Consider the following 21,302-nt stretch of genomic DNA (forward strand, 5'->3'; position numbering starts at 1 on the left):
CAAGCTAACACAGCCTCCCCGCTCTAGCATAAGGAATCTCTATTTCCCCCAACATAGCATTTATCACATACTATGTTTTTCCTTTCATATTACAAGGACCATTTTTTACCATGTTTTCCTACCACACGATGTAGTTTCTGGCACAATGTGTGGCATACAGAACTCAATATTTAGTGAGTGAAACTAATTACAAGTCTTCCAGGCTTGGGGCGGGGGGGGGGCAAGGGCAAGAAAAGAGGTCAGACATGAATGCTGTTTTCACGCAAGTACCAAAAGCCCCAATAATTTAAGTATTATCTTAAGTAGGATCTTTTTTGTTTTACACAATTAGCATTTCATTTGCTTTCCTATTTTCTCTCTGTATTATAAAATGTTTGGTTGTCTTAATATACACTAGTGACATATGCAAGTTGTCCCACTGACTGCTTCATGTGTGCCTTCTGTCCCCGCCCAGGCTGCAAAGGCCTGAAGTCAGGGGTCTTCTAAATTCTGTTGAGTCCTCCTACTACCTAGCACAGTACTAGACACAAAACAGGTGTTCAGTAAAGTCATGTTAATTTAATGACAAATGTCTGAATTTCAAGTTTCTCTTTGATTGAAGGAATAGGCTTCTATCTCATTGTCTCCAACAGGCAGCCAAGAACTCTTCAGGAACTATTTTCATAGACACAGGACAATTCTTTTAGGGGACAAAATGAAATACCATGTATTTTGAGTATACCCAAAATAGAATCTTGGCAACCTTGTGTTTTTTAAATGTTATGATGATGACTTTTGCCCATGTTACTTGATATTCATTGTCCAGAGTAAACTGGAGCTGGGTATTGACCTCTGGCCTGGCCTCTACACAGGCTTATTTCCAAGGACTCACTGCCTGGTACACAGCAGGCACTCGAGAAGGGTTGGAAAAAAACTAACTTCAAAAACCAAATTCTAACAAGAATTCAGAACGAAAATAGTTTAGAAATGGTCTTCCTTAATATGCATTTTGAAAGCAGATGGTTTTAGACACATTTTACAACAATCAAAAAGCTTTTGCTAAGTCCCTTGTGTGTATAAGTGTTATTAAATCAAAACGCAAAAAATTCAAAAGTCCAAAAGTTTATTGCCAGAATAGCAAACTTCGTAGACACCTTTTTAAAGTACATCAAAAATGATAAGCAAAATAAACAGAAAACTTTGACCAAAGAAAAGCAAAGATTGCTGCTATCATGCACATACAGTCAAATTAATACCAAACCAACAGATACATAAGAGTATATGGGTCATACAATCCACATTCTAAAACTAAAAGGAGACTCATTCCAAAATGCTTAGGTTTGGGTGGGTTTTTCTTGGGGGGAGAGGGGTAATTTTTCTCGTAATACAGAAAATGGAAATATGCAGATGAGAAACAAAATGATGACTAAAATATTAACGATCGATTTAATTTTCATCTCCAAGAAACAGAAATCTGTATTAAGGCCAAAAGAAATTCAAGAAGAATGGACCAAAAATCTAAACACAGAAGAAAATTCTAAACTCAATTTGTGCTATCCTTACAACTGATTACCATTTCATTTACACTACATCCAGCGTATTACAATAGTGAAGGTGAGCTAAGAAGATAAAAGCCAGAACAGCCTTTACTATTTGATTTCAACCCTGGCAACGTTTCCTTAAGCACAGAAGATTCTATCACTAGATTGCAAGCACTAGATTTTCTTTATTATTTAATAAAGTGAAAATTCCTATAAATGAAGTCAAGGTCTAGCGCCCATTTCTAACTGACTACTAGTGCCCAATAGAGCTACTGCTAAAGGTGTAGGAGTAAGAGTAGGAAGAATTCCCTGTGGCATCAAAGCTTCCTCTCCGGGACCCACTGCGGGAGCCAGAGCGGGAGCCAGAGCGAGACCCGGAGCGGGAGCCGGAGCGGGAGCCTGGGGCAGAAGACATGTTATAAGGGCTGGGCAGGCCCTTGGATGAAACAGAGGCGGCCTCCAGAAGGCGCAGGCCAGTGACATCTTCCACCATGGAGCGATTCATAGCATCCTTATAGGAGATTTTTAACTTGGTTTTGGGGCAGGTCAGGATTTTGGCGTAGCTGCTGATGTCTTGCAGCCTCTGGGCTGCTCGGCCGTCGATGAAGCCCTTTCTGATGGCCTCCTCAATGCCTATCCTGCCGTGCACCTCGGGGTCAACGAGGCCCCCCGTGAGGTACTGGAACTCCAGGAAGCGCTGGCCAGCCTCGTAGGGGAGCCACTTTTCTTTCACTGCCTCCGCTGCCGACATCTTCTTCCCCTTCACGCCTTCAAAGCCAATGAAGGCTTTCTGAGCAGGCTTCAGCCTGGTGGCCATCTCTTGGTCAATCAGGCCCTGGGAGACGGCATCCTGGAGCGACAGCTTCTGACCCGTGGTTGGATGGATGATGCCGCCCGTGCAGGCCTGAGCCTCCAGGAGCCTCTGGCCAGTGATGCTGTCCACAATGCCCCGCTCTATGCCTTCTGCGATGGAGATCTTCTCCAGGTTCTCGGTGTCGAAGATGGCTGCAATGGGGCTCGATTCCTCCAGGGCGTCAGACAGAGAGCTGCTCTTGATGGTTAAATTCCTGACACTGGATATGGTAGAAATCTTACTGACCGACTCATGTCGGGAGCTGCTGAAAACATCATCACTGACACCGCCACCCATGCCACTGCCATTGCCAACACCATTTTTCAAGGAGATCATATCAGCAAATTGAGTGAGGCTGAGGCTACCGGATCGGTACTGATCAAAAAACTTCCTGTCAACCAGGCCCTTGTCAATAGCATCTTGAATATCATACTGACTGCCTGTCTTTCTATCTACCAGGACCACCCTGGTGGAGCCGTCAGATCCAGTGATGGTTATTTCTTCCCACTCGCACTCCTGCTCACACAGTTCCTTATAGGTTTCGTAATCGATAAGGCCCTTCTTGTAAGCCTCCTGAACAGACATCTCCTTGTTGGTTTCCGGGTCCACGATGACCACTCTGCGCTTCCTCAGCGTGTTCTTCTGTGATGTCTGCACCTGCTTCTTCTTTTCTTTCAGGGGCAGTAGACAGAGCCCCGTCTCCTCGTCCTTGATGCACCTTTCTTTTAATTGTAGATAGGTAAGATTTTCTTCAGTGTTTGGGTCAAAAAATCCTTTGGTATCATCAGTTGGATCTGAGAGAATCTCACTGAGCTCCTCATTAAAGTAGCCCCTCTTGTATGCCATGTCAACGGGTAATCGATGGCTCTCCTTCGGGTCGATGATCCCACCGGTTGCAATCTGTGCTTCTAGTAATCGAATGCCATGGCCCTTTTCGATGAGTTCCTTGTTCATGGCTTGGAACAAAGAGATGATGTTTCCTGTTTCAGGATCATTATACCCGGTGACAGCTCGTTCTGCAGACAGGAGCTTCTCTTTGAACTCAATACCCACCAGACCTCTTTTATAGGCTTCCTCCACTGTTAACCGCAAGTTGCCAACAGGATCCACTATAAAACCAGTAGCTGCTTGGGCTTCCAGCAACTCCAGAGCAGTACCAGGTCGGACCAAGCCAATTTTCATGGCCTCGTAGATGCCAAGCTTCTGTTTTGTGGTCTCATTGTAAATGCCTGCTATGCAGCTTGAACCCTGAAGGAAGTCCTTAATTCTCTCACCAACTTCATCATAAGAAATTCGACCTGATTCCAGTTCATTTACAGTGGATAGTCCCAATATACCAGAATCCACCAGCTCAGAAACGGTCACAGGTTGTCTGATTCCTTGGAAGGACATGCTTCTCTTCTGTACGGACAGCAAGAGCAGACCAGTGTGAGGTTCGATTCTGCACCGTTCCCTCAGCTGCATGTAACTGACCTTCTTTTGGGTAACTGGATCCACAAAGTTTTTCTGACTATCTCGGGGATCATTCAGGGACCGATACAAATCTCTGTCAATCAGCCCACGGGCCAAGGCTACATCTTTTGGCAAAAAGACGCTGTTCACGGGGTCCACTACACCCCCCGAAGCAAGCTGGGCTTCCAGCAGACGCATTCCAGTTTCTCTATCAATCAAATTTTTCTTGATGGCTTCTGAAAGGGTTACTGTCTTGCCTGAAAATGGATCATCAAAACCAGTGATAGCTTTTTCTGCTGTATATATCTGTTGACGGTCATCGAAGTCGATGAGGTCCCGGGCTATTGCATTGTCAACAGTCAGCTTCTCATTCCTATGGGGATCAATGATACCACCTGTAGCCGCCTGGGCCTCCAGAAGCATGACTGTGGATTCTGGGGTGATTAGATTCTTCCTCTTGGCCTCTACCAAAGAGTACTTTTCCTTGGGGGAAACAGAAGCTCCAGCAATAGCTCCTGCACCCCGAAGGAAAGGCTGGATTTCAGAAGCAACTTCTTCCACTGACTTTTTCCCCTTCAGCAGTTTGTCCAAGGTTGTTTTGTCAATCAGCTGGCACTCGTAGAGCTGCATTGCCGTTACCTTCTTCCTTAGTCCATCAAACACCAGCTTGGAGGAGTCAACAGTCCATTCATACTCAGTCTGGGTCTCCCGATGGGACCCATATGGGCGCTGTTTGAGTTTGTCGATTTCCCTCTGAAGTCGGGAGCGCTCTGTCTCCAACTGTGACTGTGTCTCCCTGGTAGAATCCTCCAACTTTCGCCTGCACCTCTCTTCAATCCTCTTGATGTCTGCCTGGAGTCTTTCAATCTCACTCCTAAGGCAGTTCTTCTCTCTCTCGCTCTTTTCTCTTTCTGACTCTATCTTTCTAATAGCCTCTTCTTTCCGGGAGTATTGAGTTTTCCACTGATTCAGGTCATTCTGGATTTGCTGTTTCTCACACTCAAGGCGCTGTTTCACCCTACTTTCTGCCTCTAGAGCTGCTTTGGCTCGGTTCAGCTCATCCTCCAGCCTCTGCAGCCTGATCTTATCTTGCTCCAGAACTTTGATTTTCACCAGAAGGCTCTCTCTTTCCTGCACCACTTGAGTGCACTGACTCTTTGATTCGTGAATCCTGTTAGATGCCTAGAATTTAAAAAGAAAGAAATGGGAAAAACATGTTTGGATCATATCGTATGGCTACCATAATTTAAAACCTGTTTTCTTACATTTTCTAAAAAAACACTTATATCCCCTGGGTATACTGTTATTTTGTTATCTTATAAATTCATGAAAAAATTCTGTAGATGTATGTTGCCACTTTGAGAAACGGCTTCATACTTAATATTTTTTCCATAAAAGGAAACAGAAGTTATAGACCTGTCTTATTATTAACAGCAATTATGGTTTGAGAAAATAAAGAAGCGGTGTTCCAGGTAATTAATTACACCCGCTATACCCACAGCTCGCCTGTTACAGCTATACTAACATGCTTTAAAAAGCAATAATCATCTTTGCATATATACATACCCGACACCCAGCCCCACACAAATATTGTCTATAGAAGCCAAATGTATTAGAAGTTAAAGAAGTTATTTTTAAATTAGGGATTAAAAAGATAAAAGCCAAACAAACGGGGCCATGACCAAGAGAATAAGGCATGCAGGAAAATCATGTAAGCAAGAGGGAAAAAGTGATTTTTAAAATTGCATAGAAAAAGCCTATGGATGGCTCTTATTTAGGAAAATTTAAATTTAAAATGTAGGTCATGGCTCAGTAAGTAAGAGCTATCTTCTAGACAACAGAGTGAAACCCAGGGGAAATGATCTCATATGTTATACCCATGCTAAAGTTAAAAGCAGAGCCAAACACGGGTTACACTCAGGCTGGCATTGATGCAGTGACAGAACAGAAGGGCAAAGCGCACTGACGCTACTCAAAGCAGTTGTCTGGACAATAAGAGAGAGTAGTACAGTAATAAAAAGAAAAATTAGACTTTCTACCAGCATCCATCTCAGTAGCAAGAGCATAGTTCAGACAGGGTGACAATGAAGTGAATTATTTGAGAGACAGTGGAGCTGTGATCAAATATTTGTGAATACCTCTAAAGCCTGCTTTTGGAATTTCTCAATTTCCTGTCTCAAATTTTCCCTCTCTCTCTGTAAATCATTAATCAGCCCCTGCAGTTCCAGGGTTCGGTTGTTGCTGATCTGCAGTTGGCTCCTTAGTTCAGAGATGGTTGTGTTTTTATCACTATCTGCTTCACTCCGGCCCCTCCTGAGCTCATCATATTCCAGCTTCAGGTTCCGTAGTTCTTCCTCCAGCATCAAATGCTCCTTGGTCAAGTTCTCTGTGAGCGACTGCAGCCTCTCGATTTCTATTTTGCTTTCATTTAAGCTCCTGCTTTTATCTTCTATGGCCTTCTGGAAATGCTCATTCCTCAAGTGAGCCTGTTTAACACTGTCTTGTTCCTGGAGCAGCTGGCGCCTCAGGGCCTCCACCTCCAAGGAGAGCCTCCTCAGCTCCTCCTGGGTCCTCTGCTTCTCCCTCAGGTGGCCGTCCAGCACGTCCCTCTGCTGCCGGAGGTCATCCTCGCTCCTTTTCTTCACAATGGACACCTGCTCCAGCTGCTGGGTCAGGCTGGTGATTTTTATCGCTTGCTCCTTCAAAGACCTCCTCATGCCTTCCAGCTCCTCCTCTAGCAGCTTCCTCTTGCAGGAGTCATCTGAGGCCGTCCTCTTCAGGCGATTCAGCTCCTCTTCCACCTTCTGCTTCTGCAACTGCAGGTCCTTCAGAGAATTCTGGAATCTTGTGATGTCCTGGTCCTTCACGATCCTCTCCTGGGAAATCCTTTCGTAGTCGACTTTCAGGCGTGTTAGTTCTTTCTCATGGACCTTCAATTTGCTTATAGTCTCTGTGGCATTGTCATTTGCTTTCTGCAGATCATACTGGGCTCTTTGTAATTTAGCATTTTCATCTTCCAGGCACTGGCGTTCCTTCGTTTCTGTTTCTATAAGTTGTTTCAGCCTTTCTATCTCCCTGTTTTTATCCTGAATTGTCTTGGCAGCATCATCGAGAGACTGCTTATATCTCAGGCTCTCTTCTGTGCGCATCTGAGTGACCTGTCTCAGCTCGATCTCCAGCTGCTGCTTTCTCTGAGACACCTCTGAGCCGGCAGCCTTTTGCTGCTGGGCATTTTCTTCGACCCTCCTGAGGTTGTCCGTGGTCTGGGCTAACGTGCTCTTCAGCCGCTTTACTTCCTCAGACAGGCTCCTGTTTTCCCTGGTGAGGTTGTCTATCTGGGCTCGGTAGCCACTGGTGTCTTCCTCCTTCTTCAGGGTGAGCTGGTGGATGGTCGTCTTCGTGATGTTGATCTCGGTCTCAAACTGGTTTTTTAAGCTAATGATTTCCTCATCGTAATTGCTCCTTACCTTAGCCAGTTCATTTTCATACTCCCAGCGGCGCTTGGCCTCCTCCTGAAAGTCAGCTTTAAGTCTCTCGATCTCCTTATTTTTGTCCTGAATGGTCTTTGCAGCCTCCTCCAGGGACTGCTTGTGCCTCGCGTTGTCCTCGGAGCGCTGCTGGATGACCTGCTTGAGCTCCATCTCCAGGTGCTGCTTCCTCTGCAGCATCTCAGAGCCGCAGGCCTTCTGCTGGAGGGCATCCTCCTCTGCGCGCCTGCGCTGCTCCGTGGTCTGCAGGATGCTGTCGTTCAGCCTCACGATCTCGTCCTTCAGGTCGCGGTTTTCCCTGGAGAGTCTGTCGAGCTGGTTTCTAAGGTTTTTGGAATCATCCTCCTTTTGCATGCTTATCTCCTGGATGGTGGTCTTCGTAATGTTAATCTCTGTTTCAAACTTGTTCCTTAAATTACTCATCTCCTCATTATAGTGGTTTCTTACCTTTGCCAGCTCATTTTCGTATTCTCTCTTCCGGGCACCCTCCTCCTGCAGAAGGATCCTCAACCTTTCTATCTCGAACTCCTTTTCTTTGATGGCTTTCTCTGACTCTATTTTCTGCCAGCCCAGGCTCTCCTTTTCACATTGCCTCGCTTTCTGCAGTTGGTCATAGTCGCTCTTCTGTTGGTCAAATCTGTCCTCCACAGCCTTTCTTCTCCTCTTTTCATCTTCAATCTCATAAGTAAGCCTGGTGATCTTCTCGTTGAGTTCCTTTATTTGCCCATAGCACTTATCTAGGTTTTGCTTAGCTGCCTTCCCATCCAGCTCAGCTTGTCGCTTTAGTTCCTCCAGGCTCACGAGCTTTGCTTTGAACTGGGAACACTCAGTCTGGTATTTCTGCAGGTTCTGATCCAGGAATTTGTTCTTATTGCAGTTTTCAGAGTTGGCATCTCGGGCCAGTCGGAGCTCCTCTTCCAAAACTTCGATCTTGGTATTTTTCAGCTATAAAAGCAAAATCAGAAATATGTTGAAAGAAAAGCACTTCATATCACAAGAGAGCAGCAGTACTTTCCTCCTCCCAGACTGGTGTGCACTCTCATTTCTCTTTACACACCCACACGCGCGCACACATATACACACATATGAGCACATGCTTGTGCACACACAAGCACACACATATAGTGATACAAGACAAAAACTACTTGACAAAAATCCAATAAATCTGTATTTTCCTCATAATCCTTCAACTGTTTGTGTGATCTTAGCAAATGATACACCTTTGAGTTTCAGCTTCCTCAGCTGTAAATGAGGTCATTTCTTCCAAGATCAAAAACTTATGATTTTATAAATTATGTTTTCTTTATTTCAGGGTAAACCGTAAGTTTTCACATAAACTCAATTTAAGTATGAGAAATGAGGAAATTAAACCATCACTCAACATGAAAAATTCAACTACAGCTCATTCAGTATGTTCTTAGTCGTGGTTTAACACAAAGAAATAAAGCAAATTACTTGATCAAACTAAAAATTAAGTTACTGGTTTTGGGCAAGGTAAAATAGCTAAAATTTTGCAAATACTACCTAAGGCATTTTGAACAGTGTACTAGAGCATGGGACTAACCCCAGGCTCATGAGCAAACTGTATTAGACTGTGTAGAGAAAATCTAGTTTTACCAGTAAGTATGCCCAAATCCATGTTATAATGAGGCAATATTAATAAGGTTCTACTCTATTTTATTTTTTTGCTGCCTCAAGGAAATGAAGTAAATAAATTACCTTCAGGTCTTCCAAACTCTTCAGCATCTCACTTAAGAATCTGTAATAGTCTCCAGACCTTGTAATCAGTTCTATGTACCGAGCATGCATATCCGCAGCCTTGGAGAAAAGGGGTGAAAGAAGATAAAAAAGATATTACATTCCAAAAAAGTCCTATGCAAGTGGACCGATTTTGTTTTTCCAAAACTATGAAATAGTAAAAGTATAATTTAAAGAGTGAATTCCCTTCTTTCATGCATGCTAATGCCAAATTCTAGGAGTACATCAAAATAAAGGGCTAAAAACATTGTATTCCATCTTCATCACTCTGGGGTGTTTCCCCTAAACCATCTGACCGGTGATGTTCTCTGACATCTTTGGGAAAGAGCTGACTTTTAAAAACCCACAAAATATTTTCTACTTTTTTAAAGTATCCCTCATTAAATCCAAAATTTAAGCCTAATTTCTGCAAAAGTTCCAATAAATTGACAACAGATTCAGACTTCTACTGATCATTTCCTAAAATGCACCACATATTGATGACTCACACTAGGAGGAGCATAACCTTCCAGTCAACCTTTTTGAGTGGATCCCCTATAACAAGGGATGAATTTAGGGAAAACAGGAAGAATACAGGGAAAAGGGAGGAGGCAGAAGGAATGACATACATATGTAATGACATACATACCTCTTGCAGGATCACTCCAGAAGGAGACTGAACCATGGTCCTCTTAATAGGTATGTTCAGTAGAGTTTCTAGTCCTGAGGTGTATGATGCTAGCTGGAGTTCATAATCCTGAAGAATAATAGAGTTTAAGAAAAACATACTCCGTTAACTTACAAGGACACACTGACAGCTACAATTCCACAGTTGCATCAAACTGTATTTCTAATGACTAACCCCAAAGGGTATCATGTGCAGCTAGTGCCCACATGGCTAATATTACATTATTAAACCAGGCAGTACATCTTTATACGCTAACAGGAGAATCAGTCCTGCACATGCCACCAGTCTAAAGAAGGAAGACCAGCCCATTCCCACAGATACAATATCTGTAATGAATTCAAGTGAATTCAATGTGTAATGAATTCAAGTTCAAGGATAGCAATTTTTTATGGTTTGTTTAGGAGAGAATATATAAAATCCATCATTGCTATCTTCAAGAAGTTTATAATCTTGAAAGTGAATCAGAAAATAATGCAGTTAATAATATGCTTGATGAAATACCAACATTCTTTGTAAAACCAGCATACCTTAATTGAATTTGCACAAAGTTCAGCAATTTTTTGTACTTCTTCTGATTTGTCACGTTTGCCAGAAATTTCATTATGCAAGTTCTATATAAAAGATAAAATGTTATTTACGAATGTTAAAGTGTATAAACGTTTAAAAATAAATATTATTTCACTTTCTAACCACTGTTACTTGCTTTTTCTCTCTGTTTATTTCTACATGTACTGACCTCATATTCTCAGTTAAACCTTAGGAGATGAGTGTATGTTCTACTCAGAAAAGAGAACAAAGCTCTTCAACTTATTATCCACCTAAAAGGTCACTTTCTAGTCAAAACTCTTTTCTGATCTTTCACCTCAATTTATAAAAGTACTTTAGTACAATATTACATTATTTCAATATTCATAATTGCATTTCTTTGTAAGTATCTCAATTATTTTCCTCTGGGCAGTCTTTAAGCATTCACAAAATAGGCTAGTAATATTAATCATTTCAAACCTAAGCACTGCTATGAAAACCACAGGAAAATACAGCATACACCCAAGTAATTTCAAAATAGCCACGGAATGACATGTTGACTTTTACCTTCTGCTCATTCAAAAATCGCATGACTGTGCTGGAATCTCCAAACTTCATGGATTCTAAGGAATCCTGGCGGCGTTTGGCATCATAGAGCCACTTGCAGAAAGCCTGATAGTTATCACGATAATTCCTCAGCTGCTTGATTTGTTTCTCCAGGTCCCATAATCTAGAGAAAACACAGATAAAATTATTAAGATTGTGAAAGCACTACTGTTGTCCCTCAAAGTATTTAATATAGAGTCCCTATATGGCCAAGCAATTCCACTTGGTATATACCAAAGAGAAATGAAAACACACATCCACACAAAAAGTTATACATGAGTGTTCATTGCACCATTTTTCACGATAGTCAGAAACTGGAAACAACCCAAATATCCATCAACTGATGAAAAGATAAACAAAATGCAGTATATCCATACATAAAATATTACTCAGCCGTAAAAAGAAACAGAGTACTGACACATGCCACACCATGAGTGAACCTTGAAAACACTGTGCTAAGTGAAAAAAGCCATTTACCATTGACCGTCTATTGTATGATTCTATTTATATGAAATGTCAGGACAGGCAAATCTATACAGACAGAAAGTTGGGAAGTAGTGACGGCTGGTGGGTGGAGGATTTCTTTGTGAAGATAAAAATGTTCTAAACTTAGATTGTGGTGGTGATTACACAATTCTGAATATAACTAAAAACCACTGAATTATACACATTAAATGGGTAAACTGTATGACATGTGAATTACATGTCAATAAAGAAGTTTTTAAAAAGCACTGCTAGCCATGGCTGGTGGCTCAGTTGGTTGGAGCGTCGTCCTGTACATCAAAAGGCTGTGGGTTCGTTTCCCGGTCAGAGCACACACCAAGGCTGTGAGTTCAAATCCAATCGAGGCTCATACGGGGGCAACCAATCGATGTTTCTGTCTCACATCAATGTCTCTTTCTCTCTCTCTCACTTCCTCTCTCAAATCAATAAAAATATATCCTTGGGTAAGGATTAACAAAATAAAATAAAAAGCACTGCTAGTAAAATGAAATACAAGCAAAATTCGGGAGATATTTTTAAACCCTCATGCGCAGTAAGGCATTTCTTTTGTTAAGATTTAATTTTCATAAACTTTCAGTGAAAAAGCATCTACTTCCTCCAACAGTGATAACAAGAGTTTGCTTATAGGGCACAAAAGAGCTTGATCAATGTCTTCTATTTCCCCAAGAACCTGGATGGCACCTGGCACGGGTTGGTTCAAGCTTGGCTATCCTAGTCCATAAATAGAACACCTGTATTAACTAACTTACATACGAAACAAAACCATTATTTTTTATAGTGATTATTTCAAGTGGCATTATCCTAGGAACAAAGAGCTGGGAAGAATGTGCAGAAGGAGGCTGGCATACCTGTAGTCTATCTGTTTATCTATTCTCTGCCAGCGATCTGTCAGCTGCGTGACTTTTTCACTGAACTTGCCCAGATCCAAGTCATAAAGTGGATACTGCTGTGAAGTCTGGGAGTGGATCTGCTGGGCTTTCTGCAGTTCTGTCTTCATGGTGGCCAACAGTGACTTCTTCAAGTTCAAGTCATTTTTAATTTTCTGTCATCAGAGAAAAAAAGAGTACAAATTCATCTCATATCCTACTTCATGCCTCACTGCAAGTCACCAAACGAAAAAAAAAAAGTTTATAAAACTCTTTTAGAACATCCGTATTTTTAAGTGGTGATCAATTCAGGAAAATATATTTACTGATTGCGTTTCCCAATATTTGTGTATTAATGGTTCTGAGAAGTCCTAGAGTAAAGAAACCAGTTTAACTACTTTCACCTAAGCATTCTGCAGACTAATCTCACCACAAATTACTTTCTCACCTAGTTCCTACTAACATACTCCGGAAAGCAGTGCACCAGAGATAACAATTAACATCAACATGTGTGGCCAGCGAAATCTGGTAAACCTCAAAACGAATGAAAACTTAGCGAAGCTTCCTCACTGGGGACTGAGTCCCGTCTCATTTCCTACAACCGGGGCCGCCGTTACACCCTCCCGCATTACCTTCAGCCCGCAGCGGTAAGCTTCCACTTTGTCCAGGTCCAGGCAAACGGTTTCCTCTTCAGTGAGTCTGGCTTCATAAACCTTTAACATGTCTTCTGTTTGGAGAATGGCCTGGAGCAGTGCTCGCACTGTGCACAAGCTGTGAAGACCAAAAGAGGCAAACAGCATTGCCGGTGATTTCATTAAATTTTGAACATCTGGCCCCTGCCTCTATTAATGAAAATAAACAATATTAAAGCAGGTAATTCATTTTGCCTCTTTTACAATCTGCAGGAGCAATACATCTGCTCCAGGCCACCGTTTTGCGTTCACTGGAGAATTCTAAGTTCTGGCCCTTAGAGTGTACCTGAGTTGTAAGATCCGTTAGACCTCAGAGCAGTGGAATTAACTCCCTTGGCTAGAGGAGCCTCTCTCAAAAGCACAGAAGAATGTCAAGTAAGCATCTAGTGAAAACAGAAACTGTAAGGCAAAGGATTCAGCAAGCCAAGCATATAAAGCAAGTGAATCTGACAAAACGGAGCTCGAGCGAAGCAGAAGGTCTGGGATAAGCGTTAGTTGTGATTACCTATTTAAGTAGCCGTCTGTAACGCCGTTGATGTTCTCCAGTTTCTGAAACAGCCCGAATACCTCATTCTGTAAGTAGCAATATTTTTCCGAACCTCTGAAGTTAGCTAGCATATCTTTAAGCTGGTTGAGAACTTCAGCAATTGCTTGAGAATCATTCTGCACACCCTGTCAAAAAAGAAGGAGAGCCCTTTTGATTTAGCTGTGTGATTTCTTATGATCATTTTTGTCCTTAAAAAGTTCACTACATGTAAAGGATTCAAGAAAGAAACTAACTTGACCTTTCGCTTCCTCCTTCAGGGAGATCTTATGAACACTGTGTAACTGTGACCCCTTACTCAGAATTTACACCTTGGACATTCCGGTGCAGTGCCAGGCGTGGCCGGGCAGACAAGACCACTGAGCTATGAGCTGAAACACTTGCGCCGTGGTCCCAGCTCCATCAGTGGCTTTGAGCTTTTACTCCCCCGACCAAATCTCTCAGTGCCAGTTTCCTGTCTATAAATAAAGATCATTCCACCTGTCTAGCCCATGTCATAGGTTGTTTTAGGCAGAAGCCAAATTAATGTTTGTGAAACATTTGAAATGAACCAAGTACTACATGGCACAAAGGAAAAACACTATAGCCTGATTTAGCAACTCACAACCTAACAGCAACGGTGGCTTAGTCCCCAGCCTGGTAAACTTCTACAAATCTGGAAGCACGGGAAACAAAAAGAAAAAATCATGCCAGAAACCTGTTTTCTCGAAAATTAATGTTTCTTGCTTATAAATATTTAAACCAGGAGTTTTTAAATTAGTTTTCAGATAAATATAAATATACCTGGAATCAGGCAAAATATTAATAGGTACCTACCTTTAACTCATTTATTTTCACTGTGATTTGGTGAGAAGACCCTTGGTCTGCCAGAAGGATGTTTTTAAGAGCCATTCTGCCCTCACAGTGCTCCATCTGCCTGCGAATCTTCTGGAGCTCTATCAGCATCCATGTTTCCTGCTTGTCATTTTCTCTGTTGGTTTCAATTACTTTATTATGGTTGACATCTTGGCAGGAACCAACATGAGTGATTTCAGTTGTGGTTACTGTAAAAATATGTTAGGGCCACAAAAATCAGAGAATTCCTAGTTAGAAAGGAAATCCATACTGCATAAAAGTGTAGCTACTTCCTTTGATTTGATTTTGAAAATTTAGGGTATAAATGAATTTTGATATATTATTTTTCAAAGAAGTGATTCTGAAACTAGTTTTATGCCAACTGCTTTCTTTTAAAACTGCATGTATGCTTGACACAAAAAGAAAGATGCTCCAAACCAACCTGTCTGGTGCTGAGGGTGGCCGGGCAGTTGGATGACCAGCGTCTGGTAGTGCTTCTGGGCATCCGTGAACTGCGACTGCATTTTCCGTTTGTCATCATCTCCAAACATCTCTGAGCCTTGGCTGTTTCTGATGAACTCTTGGTAGTGTAACTCAAGGTCAGATATTGTCTTCATGTAATCTTCCTGCCGCATGGTTTTCAGCTGGAAGTAAGCCAGGCAAAGTGATTTATGGTTGACCCCATAGTGCGACCAAGAAAAAGTCTGCTGAAAAATGCCCTATGCTAGATGGGGCTTAAGGCAATGCTCTTAAGGCCCGTTAAAACACAAAAGGTCTTTGAGGTGTACAGATTGCTCCTACGAAACAAAGCAATTTCTTTTTTCCTACAGAATTATTCTTTAAAGGAAATATTATTCGGAAGCCCCAAATGTAAAGCAGATCACAGCAAAGCTGTCCTGACTAAAAAGAGAAAAGGTTAAGGGAAGCCAAAAATGACCCATTTCGTGCCCCTCTCCTCACAGCCATTCCAATCATCCAAGAGGACCGACCCCTTCACCTCGAATTCTTAGACCCCAATTTGAAAACCAATGATGCTGAGTAACTAATGCTTTGATGTTCTTCCAAGAATTCTATTCCACCTTTGATTTCTGTGGCATCCAGCAAATAATTTATGACCCAACTTTCCATTACACCTACAGAAATAGGATCCAGAATATTACAGGACCACGTGCCTTTGCCACAGGTACTAATGGCCTGTCAGGTAACTTGAATTGGTCTGGTAACCAGCCGCATGTGAATTCCTCCCATTCTGTATCGGACAGGCCAGCACCTCTACAGCAGGCTATACAGCCAGAAGGTCTGACCGGCAGAAACGCACACTGTGGGGAGCAGCTCAGTGCCTCTTCCAGGCAGCCTGGGGGGTCCTGGGGACGTACCTTGGCAATAGTCATGGCCCTGATTTTCTCGATGTCGATCATGCAGTAGTGCCAGGACACCAGGCTCTTCATGTTGATGTAGAGTTGGTTCCACAGAGCCAAGATCGCCTCGTAGTACTGCTCGATCCTAGGAAGCAAGGGGAGGACACGCTGAGCCTGGCTTTCACACTCCGTGTCACTCGGGAAACCTGGCCATGCTTAGGTGACCTCACAAAAAGCTAAAGAACTAACAGAGGAACAGGCGAATGTGTAAGTTTCAAAACAGTCGACACTGCAACGCATTTGGACTAATTTACTCCCCAAAAGTACATTCTCCATGATCTGTATTAGCGTAGATAGTTGCGATCATTTTGATCAAAATATACAGTATGATGTTTTTGATCTGATCTGCGCAGTTTGTTTGCAGAGCACACTTTTTAATCGACAGAGGCCTAACACTGGGGGCACTGCAGGGACAGTGCGCTCCTGGGACGCGGAGGGCTGCGGGGCCTGCAAACGAGCACGCGGGGCTCCTTCCTATTCGGAGGGCGCTGCCGTGGACAACCAGCAAAACAAATGTTCCACCGATCGATGAGCGGATATTGATATTCAGGGCATTTTATACTGTGGCTACAGGCAAAATTACTGATAGTGTAAGAAGGGAAGAACTCTGAAACTATGCCTTTTAAGCTTATGACAATCACACTCTCTAGGCTTACAGGCAGACACTCCTTCTGCTCCTCCCGTAACTGCCGCAGTACCTTCAACACAAAGTCATAGGGAGTGTGAGGGGACCTTCGTGAGGCTCCTGCTGGGACGGGGAGTTACAGTAACAAAGGGGGTGTTCGCGTTTCCTGCCTAAGCACTCGCCCCATTGCTCCCCACTCCCACTGTCCTGGGAACGAGGAACTTGAGCGACTCACTTGCCGGCCAGGTCCACAGCCAGGGGGTTGGGAGGAGGAATGATGAGGCTGACGGAGGGCACGAGCATGTCCACGCCTCCCGGGCCCGTCACGTACCACTTGCTGCGCTCGTTGTTGTCTTTCAGGATGCACTCATCCCCTTTGTGCACAATTTTCTGTAAGGCAAGCAACCGGCCTTTGGCTTTACTCATGAGCACGCGTTTTTATATTTTTCCTCCAAGATGGAAACAGGGATGAAAGCGTGCAAATGATTTGAGCTTATTACCTTGCTAGCTTTTCCTCAGATGAAATAATCTTTACTCAATACATGTGAGCCTGAAAGGTGTGTGTAAAGGGAATGAGGTGAAGCCGTTTTCCAGAGAGAGCCCAGGGAACCCACTAATCAAGTGAGAAATCCTTTGGGAAAGCAAAAACTCACCACATGGCTTTTCTTTGTTTGTGATTTCGTGTTTTATATATTAGATTGTAGTGTGTGGGAGTCACTTGTCTCATTCATTTGCTCTTAAAATTTTTAAATAAAAAATTCTGGTATCAGGTCCTCAAGAAAATAACTTTCTAAAAATTAACTCCAGCATCTAAATAGCTTCCTTTCTAAGTTAACTCTATATAGCTTCTTAAAATGGGTAATTAAAATATGAAAACTATCTTAACCAGTGAAATGTAACAAGCTTGATATTTATGTACTTCACTCTCCATTTCAACTTATTTCTAATCTCCACATAAGTTCTTAAAACATTTCTGCATGGCAAAATAGCTCCATTGTTTTATAATATTTATCTAACCAACTAAACACATTTTATATTTCTTAAGTCCTCCATAATTTTTGTAAGAAAATAGAGCTATGGGAATTACATAAATAGTTACTCAAAACAAGTCCTCTTTCTATACAAATATCTGTATTTCACACCGAGCCTGTAGAATTGGCATGCTCGGTTACGGCATGAAATCTGCAATGACTTTCACTCCATATGCAGCAGAATGCTCACACGTCTCATGTTAAAGTTTGAAGGTAAGAGTGAACACAGATTAATAAGTTTTGCATATCAGAAGAAAAAAGCTTGAAGACTTAGAGCAGTTTAAAAATAAGCCCTGTCCTAATCACTGGCACTCTCATGTGATCCCAAACAAACCTGCTGCACTTGCTCTGCACTTGCTGCTTTGTGTGCAAAAGAGAGACATTTACTGAGGCATTCGCTGGAACCTACATTAAATTCTGCCCTCTCAATGGACAAAAGCCTTTATGTAAAGGAGGGGGAGGCATTGAGACGCGGGCACACACCTGGTCTTGTTTGTAGTCGCACAGAGCCCTGAGGATAATGGGCTTATTGCTTCTGTAGTCAGGGTTCCGCGGTTTCAGCTGCACAATCTTCTTGGACTTGTTCACCAAGTTCTGCACCTGGCGCTTGTATTCAAGGATTTTCTCTCGTTCTTTCTGCAATTGCAAATAAATTCATACCTTAACATAGACAGTCTGTGAATTTTAGATAAGATCTTCAAATGGCATTACGAGAGCTGCTGTGCCATTACAAATGACGTATCACTGTATTTGTATTAGCTGTAAAAAGCCACAAATTCATCTATGTCCAGGGACTATGGTAATCTTTCCTAATAAGCGGCTCCAGAAGCCACACAGCGTGAATGAAGAGGGCAGGAAAGAATATCATTGTGTAAAGAACACTGATGTTGATAAAACTTGATATAGGCTTTTCCAAAGGAATTTTCATGTTTTTCTCTCCATTTTTGTTCTGAGCAATAGTAATTACTTTAGCAAAAGTAATTTTCAACAGTAGCTGAGCATGTAAAGAAATTTATTTTGAGAAGTCACTGAAAGATGAGGAAATGTTTGTGTGAGCTTGGGCATGTATCGTTCTACACAACAATGCAAATCGGCAGCCTGAACTGCGTCGGGCGGGGGCACTTTATCCTGCATAAGGCTGCCGGGCCTGGGTCTGAGATGGTACCTCCAGCTCCTTGATCTGGTCCAGCAGGCGCTGCAGGGGCATGTTCTTGTCACAGTGGTACTTCTTCCTGATGGAGTCTTGAAGGCCCTTCAGGTAAGCTTCGGTCGACTGGGCCTCTTCGAAAAACTATTAAGGGTGAGAGTGATTCCGTGTCAATGAAGAGCATCTCCATAAGCAATACCATCTACTATTCTATTTCAAGGACTATCCTCCCTAAGAATATATTTGACAGGTGGCTAAAGAAAAGATTACAGCCTGGCTGGTACGGCTCAGTGGTTGAGCATCCACCTATGATCCAAGAGATAGAAGTTCAATTGCCAGTCAGGGCACATGCCCGGGTTGCGGGTTCGATCCCCAGTAGGGAGCATGGAGGAGGCAGCCGATCAACGACTCTCTCTCATCATTGATGTTTCTCTCTCTCTCCCCCTCTCCCTTCCTCTCTCTGAAATCAATAAAGATATATTTAAGGGGAAAAAATGAAAGAAAGAAAAGATTACAGTACAAAGTATTTTAACTCATGTGGCAACAGGAGACTATTTGAGCAATGGATGACCAGGTTATCAATCTATGTTTCTCTAAATTAAAAACCAGTAAGCAGCCCAGCCAGAGTGGCTTGGTGAATGAGCATTGACCTACAATCCAGGAGATCGAGGTTCGATTCCCAGTCAGGGCACATGCCTGGGTTGTGGGCTCGATCCCCAGTAGGGGGCGTGCAGGAGGCAGCCGATCAATGACTCTCTCATCATTGATGTTTCTATCTCTCCCTCTCCCTCTCTCTCTCTGAAATCAATAAAATAATACTTTAAAAAACAAAAAGCAAAAAATCCAGTAAGCAGTATTTATGTAATACTTTGAATACTGTTTTTACTATTTTTTAAAACATTCAAAAGATAAGGTATTAAGATCTAAAAGACAATTAAATTATTACTAAGCATAAAAACCTGAAAGTAGGCAGCATTTTCTTTGAGATGAACATCAATGCATTTGGTGATCTGAAGAATCCAGCTCCACTGTGTCTGCAGAGTATCCATATATGCCTGAAACAGAAAACATCAGCTGTCTCACCACCACTCAGCCGTACAGGGACATCTATTCTTTAATAGATATGTGAGCCTGAATGAAAGCTATGAAATATTTTTTATCTAAATCCAAATCAAGGAAACTTCTTTCCAAATATTAAAAACAGGATTTCCCAACAGGGAACTCTTGGACTGAAGAAATTAAATTTTAAAACCAGTTTTAACATATAGATATCATTAGGAGTATTAGTTAAAATATTCACCCAAGTGGCATACCTACTGACCAGTCAGAACAGACACTGGGGCAGCCCTGGAACAGGGTTCCTCCACCACACAAGCCCTGTTCCTAGATCATGGGAGGCCCAGGCACCCATGCCGGGACTTGAGGAGCTTAAAGCAATGACTCTGCCCAAGTGATATGGTAATATTTAAATTTTTTTAACAACCAATATAACCTTACCAGTGCTACCAGCTAATGTCAGCCTTGAGCACAGCCCACGGATGGCAGTCTAGGTCAGAGGTCAGCAAACTACAGCCCCAAGGGCCACATCTGGCCCACGTGCCTAAAGTTTTATCAGAACATGGTCATGCTCACTCATTTACATATTGCTATGGTTGGCTTCACACTACAATGGCAGTTAAATCATTTTAACAGAGACCAAATGACTGGCAAACCTAAAATATTATTTGGTCCTTTCCAGAAAAAGATTTGTCAAGCCGCTGGTCTCGTTTCCCTTTTTTTCCTAGTAAGGACCTAAATCTCCCGAAGCTCACCTCAATTTTGTCTGAAGCCGGGTGCTGATTGAGAACAAGTTGGTCGCTTTCTTGTTTCAGCTTATTGAGCTCCTTTTCCTTAACCTCCAGCTGACTCATGCGTATCTGTGAATGAAAGGAGAGCAAATCCTTCAGGACAAGTCGCCGATGGCCTCCCAGCATTTCCACCACAGGATGTTAAACACAGAACTGCAGCTGGGAAACGGACCATGCCAGAGAATCTCGTTGTGTGTTCCTCAAGAATCCTAGCGTTTTGAAGACCGGAAAGGATGTTTGAGATCATCCAGTATGTGGGGACACGTCCAAATTCACACAGGTAAAGTGACAGAGCTACAGCGAACGCTGAGATTTTCTAATTCTAGGTGTTAATCCACCACGCTACTGTGCTACCCCACTCTGGGATACGCGAACGAACGAATTCCTACACCGCCTGCTCTCTTCTGGGATGTAAATGCACCCTCCCCCTTAAGTCACTCAAAGGAATGGTTTTTCATGACTGTTTTATCATAGCCTATTTAAACTTAAATTAAATTATGACAAGCCCATTCATCCCCACCTCCTAGGCCTCGAGGGTGACGGCCTTGAGGGGAGCATCAATAACTACTTAGGGCAAGCTTACGGAGAAGGCCTCCTGCTTCTGGGCGATGTTGGTGTTCTTGTCGCTCCAGTCATAGAGCAGCTCCTCCTCCTCGCAGTCATTGATCCACATGATCTCTCGGGACGTGGCCTGGATGATGTTCTGCAGCTGTCGCAGGTGATCCATTCTCTCGAAGGACGCTTTCTGTGCGGGGCGTTCAAAAGCAGCATTAGGACACCACCAGGCAGATTAATGGCATTCTCTGCAGATTTCACAGATACACCCGTGTGTCCCTTTTTCCCAAAAAACCCCCGTAAGAATCAGTAAAATGTTAACCTCTTGCATTCACTGACCACCTGGTATGTGACCCAGCCAAACTTTTGA

The 21,302-nt window shown here is 42.7% G+C and overlaps 1 protein-coding gene across 2 annotated transcripts in view; it reads right to left on the bottom strand.

Moving 5' to 3' along the window:
- Positions 1 to 1,085: 1,085 nt before the first annotated feature.
- DSP (desmoplakin) overlaps positions 1,086 to 21,302 on the bottom strand; it is a 39,682-nt gene continuing 19,465 nt past the window's right edge. Inside the window, exons 7-24 of one of the 2 annotated variants that reach the window (XM_081145008.1) lie at positions 20,961 to 21,122; positions 20,342 to 20,446; positions 19,490 to 19,585; positions 18,549 to 18,674; positions 17,867 to 18,019; positions 16,588 to 16,742; positions 15,686 to 15,812; positions 14,752 to 14,953; positions 14,292 to 14,518; positions 13,437 to 13,603; positions 12,872 to 13,010; positions 12,222 to 12,415; positions 10,831 to 10,993; positions 10,266 to 10,349; positions 9,700 to 9,807; positions 9,033 to 9,131; positions 7,761 to 8,258; positions 1,086 to 5,007 (exon numbers count right to left, since the gene is read on the bottom strand). In XM_081145008.1, coding sequence (XP_081001134.1) covers positions 1,774 to 5,007; positions 7,761 to 8,258; positions 9,033 to 9,131; positions 9,700 to 9,807; positions 10,266 to 10,349; positions 10,831 to 10,993; positions 12,222 to 12,415; positions 12,872 to 13,010; positions 13,437 to 13,603; positions 14,292 to 14,518; positions 14,752 to 14,953; positions 15,686 to 15,812; positions 16,588 to 16,742; positions 17,867 to 18,019; positions 18,549 to 18,674; positions 19,490 to 19,585; positions 20,342 to 20,446; positions 20,961 to 21,122 — 6,039 coding nt within the window. In that variant the 3' untranslated portion in view covers positions 1,086 to 1,773. Of the gene's footprint in view, positions 5,008 to 5,963; positions 8,259 to 9,032; positions 9,132 to 9,699; positions 9,808 to 10,265; positions 10,350 to 10,830; positions 10,994 to 12,221; positions 12,416 to 12,871; positions 13,011 to 13,436; positions 13,604 to 14,291; positions 14,519 to 14,751; positions 14,954 to 15,685; positions 15,813 to 16,587; positions 16,743 to 17,866; positions 18,020 to 18,548; positions 18,675 to 19,489; positions 19,586 to 20,341; positions 20,447 to 20,960; positions 21,123 to 21,302 lie in introns of both variants that reach the window. The other variant, XM_081145007.1, reaches the window with a different exon arrangement.

This window comes from Miniopterus schreibersii (assembly GCF_964146895.1).
Source record: "Miniopterus schreibersii genome assembly, chromosome: 8".
NCBI classification, from domain to species: Eukaryota; Metazoa; Chordata; class Mammalia; order Chiroptera; family Miniopteridae; genus Miniopterus; species Miniopterus schreibersii.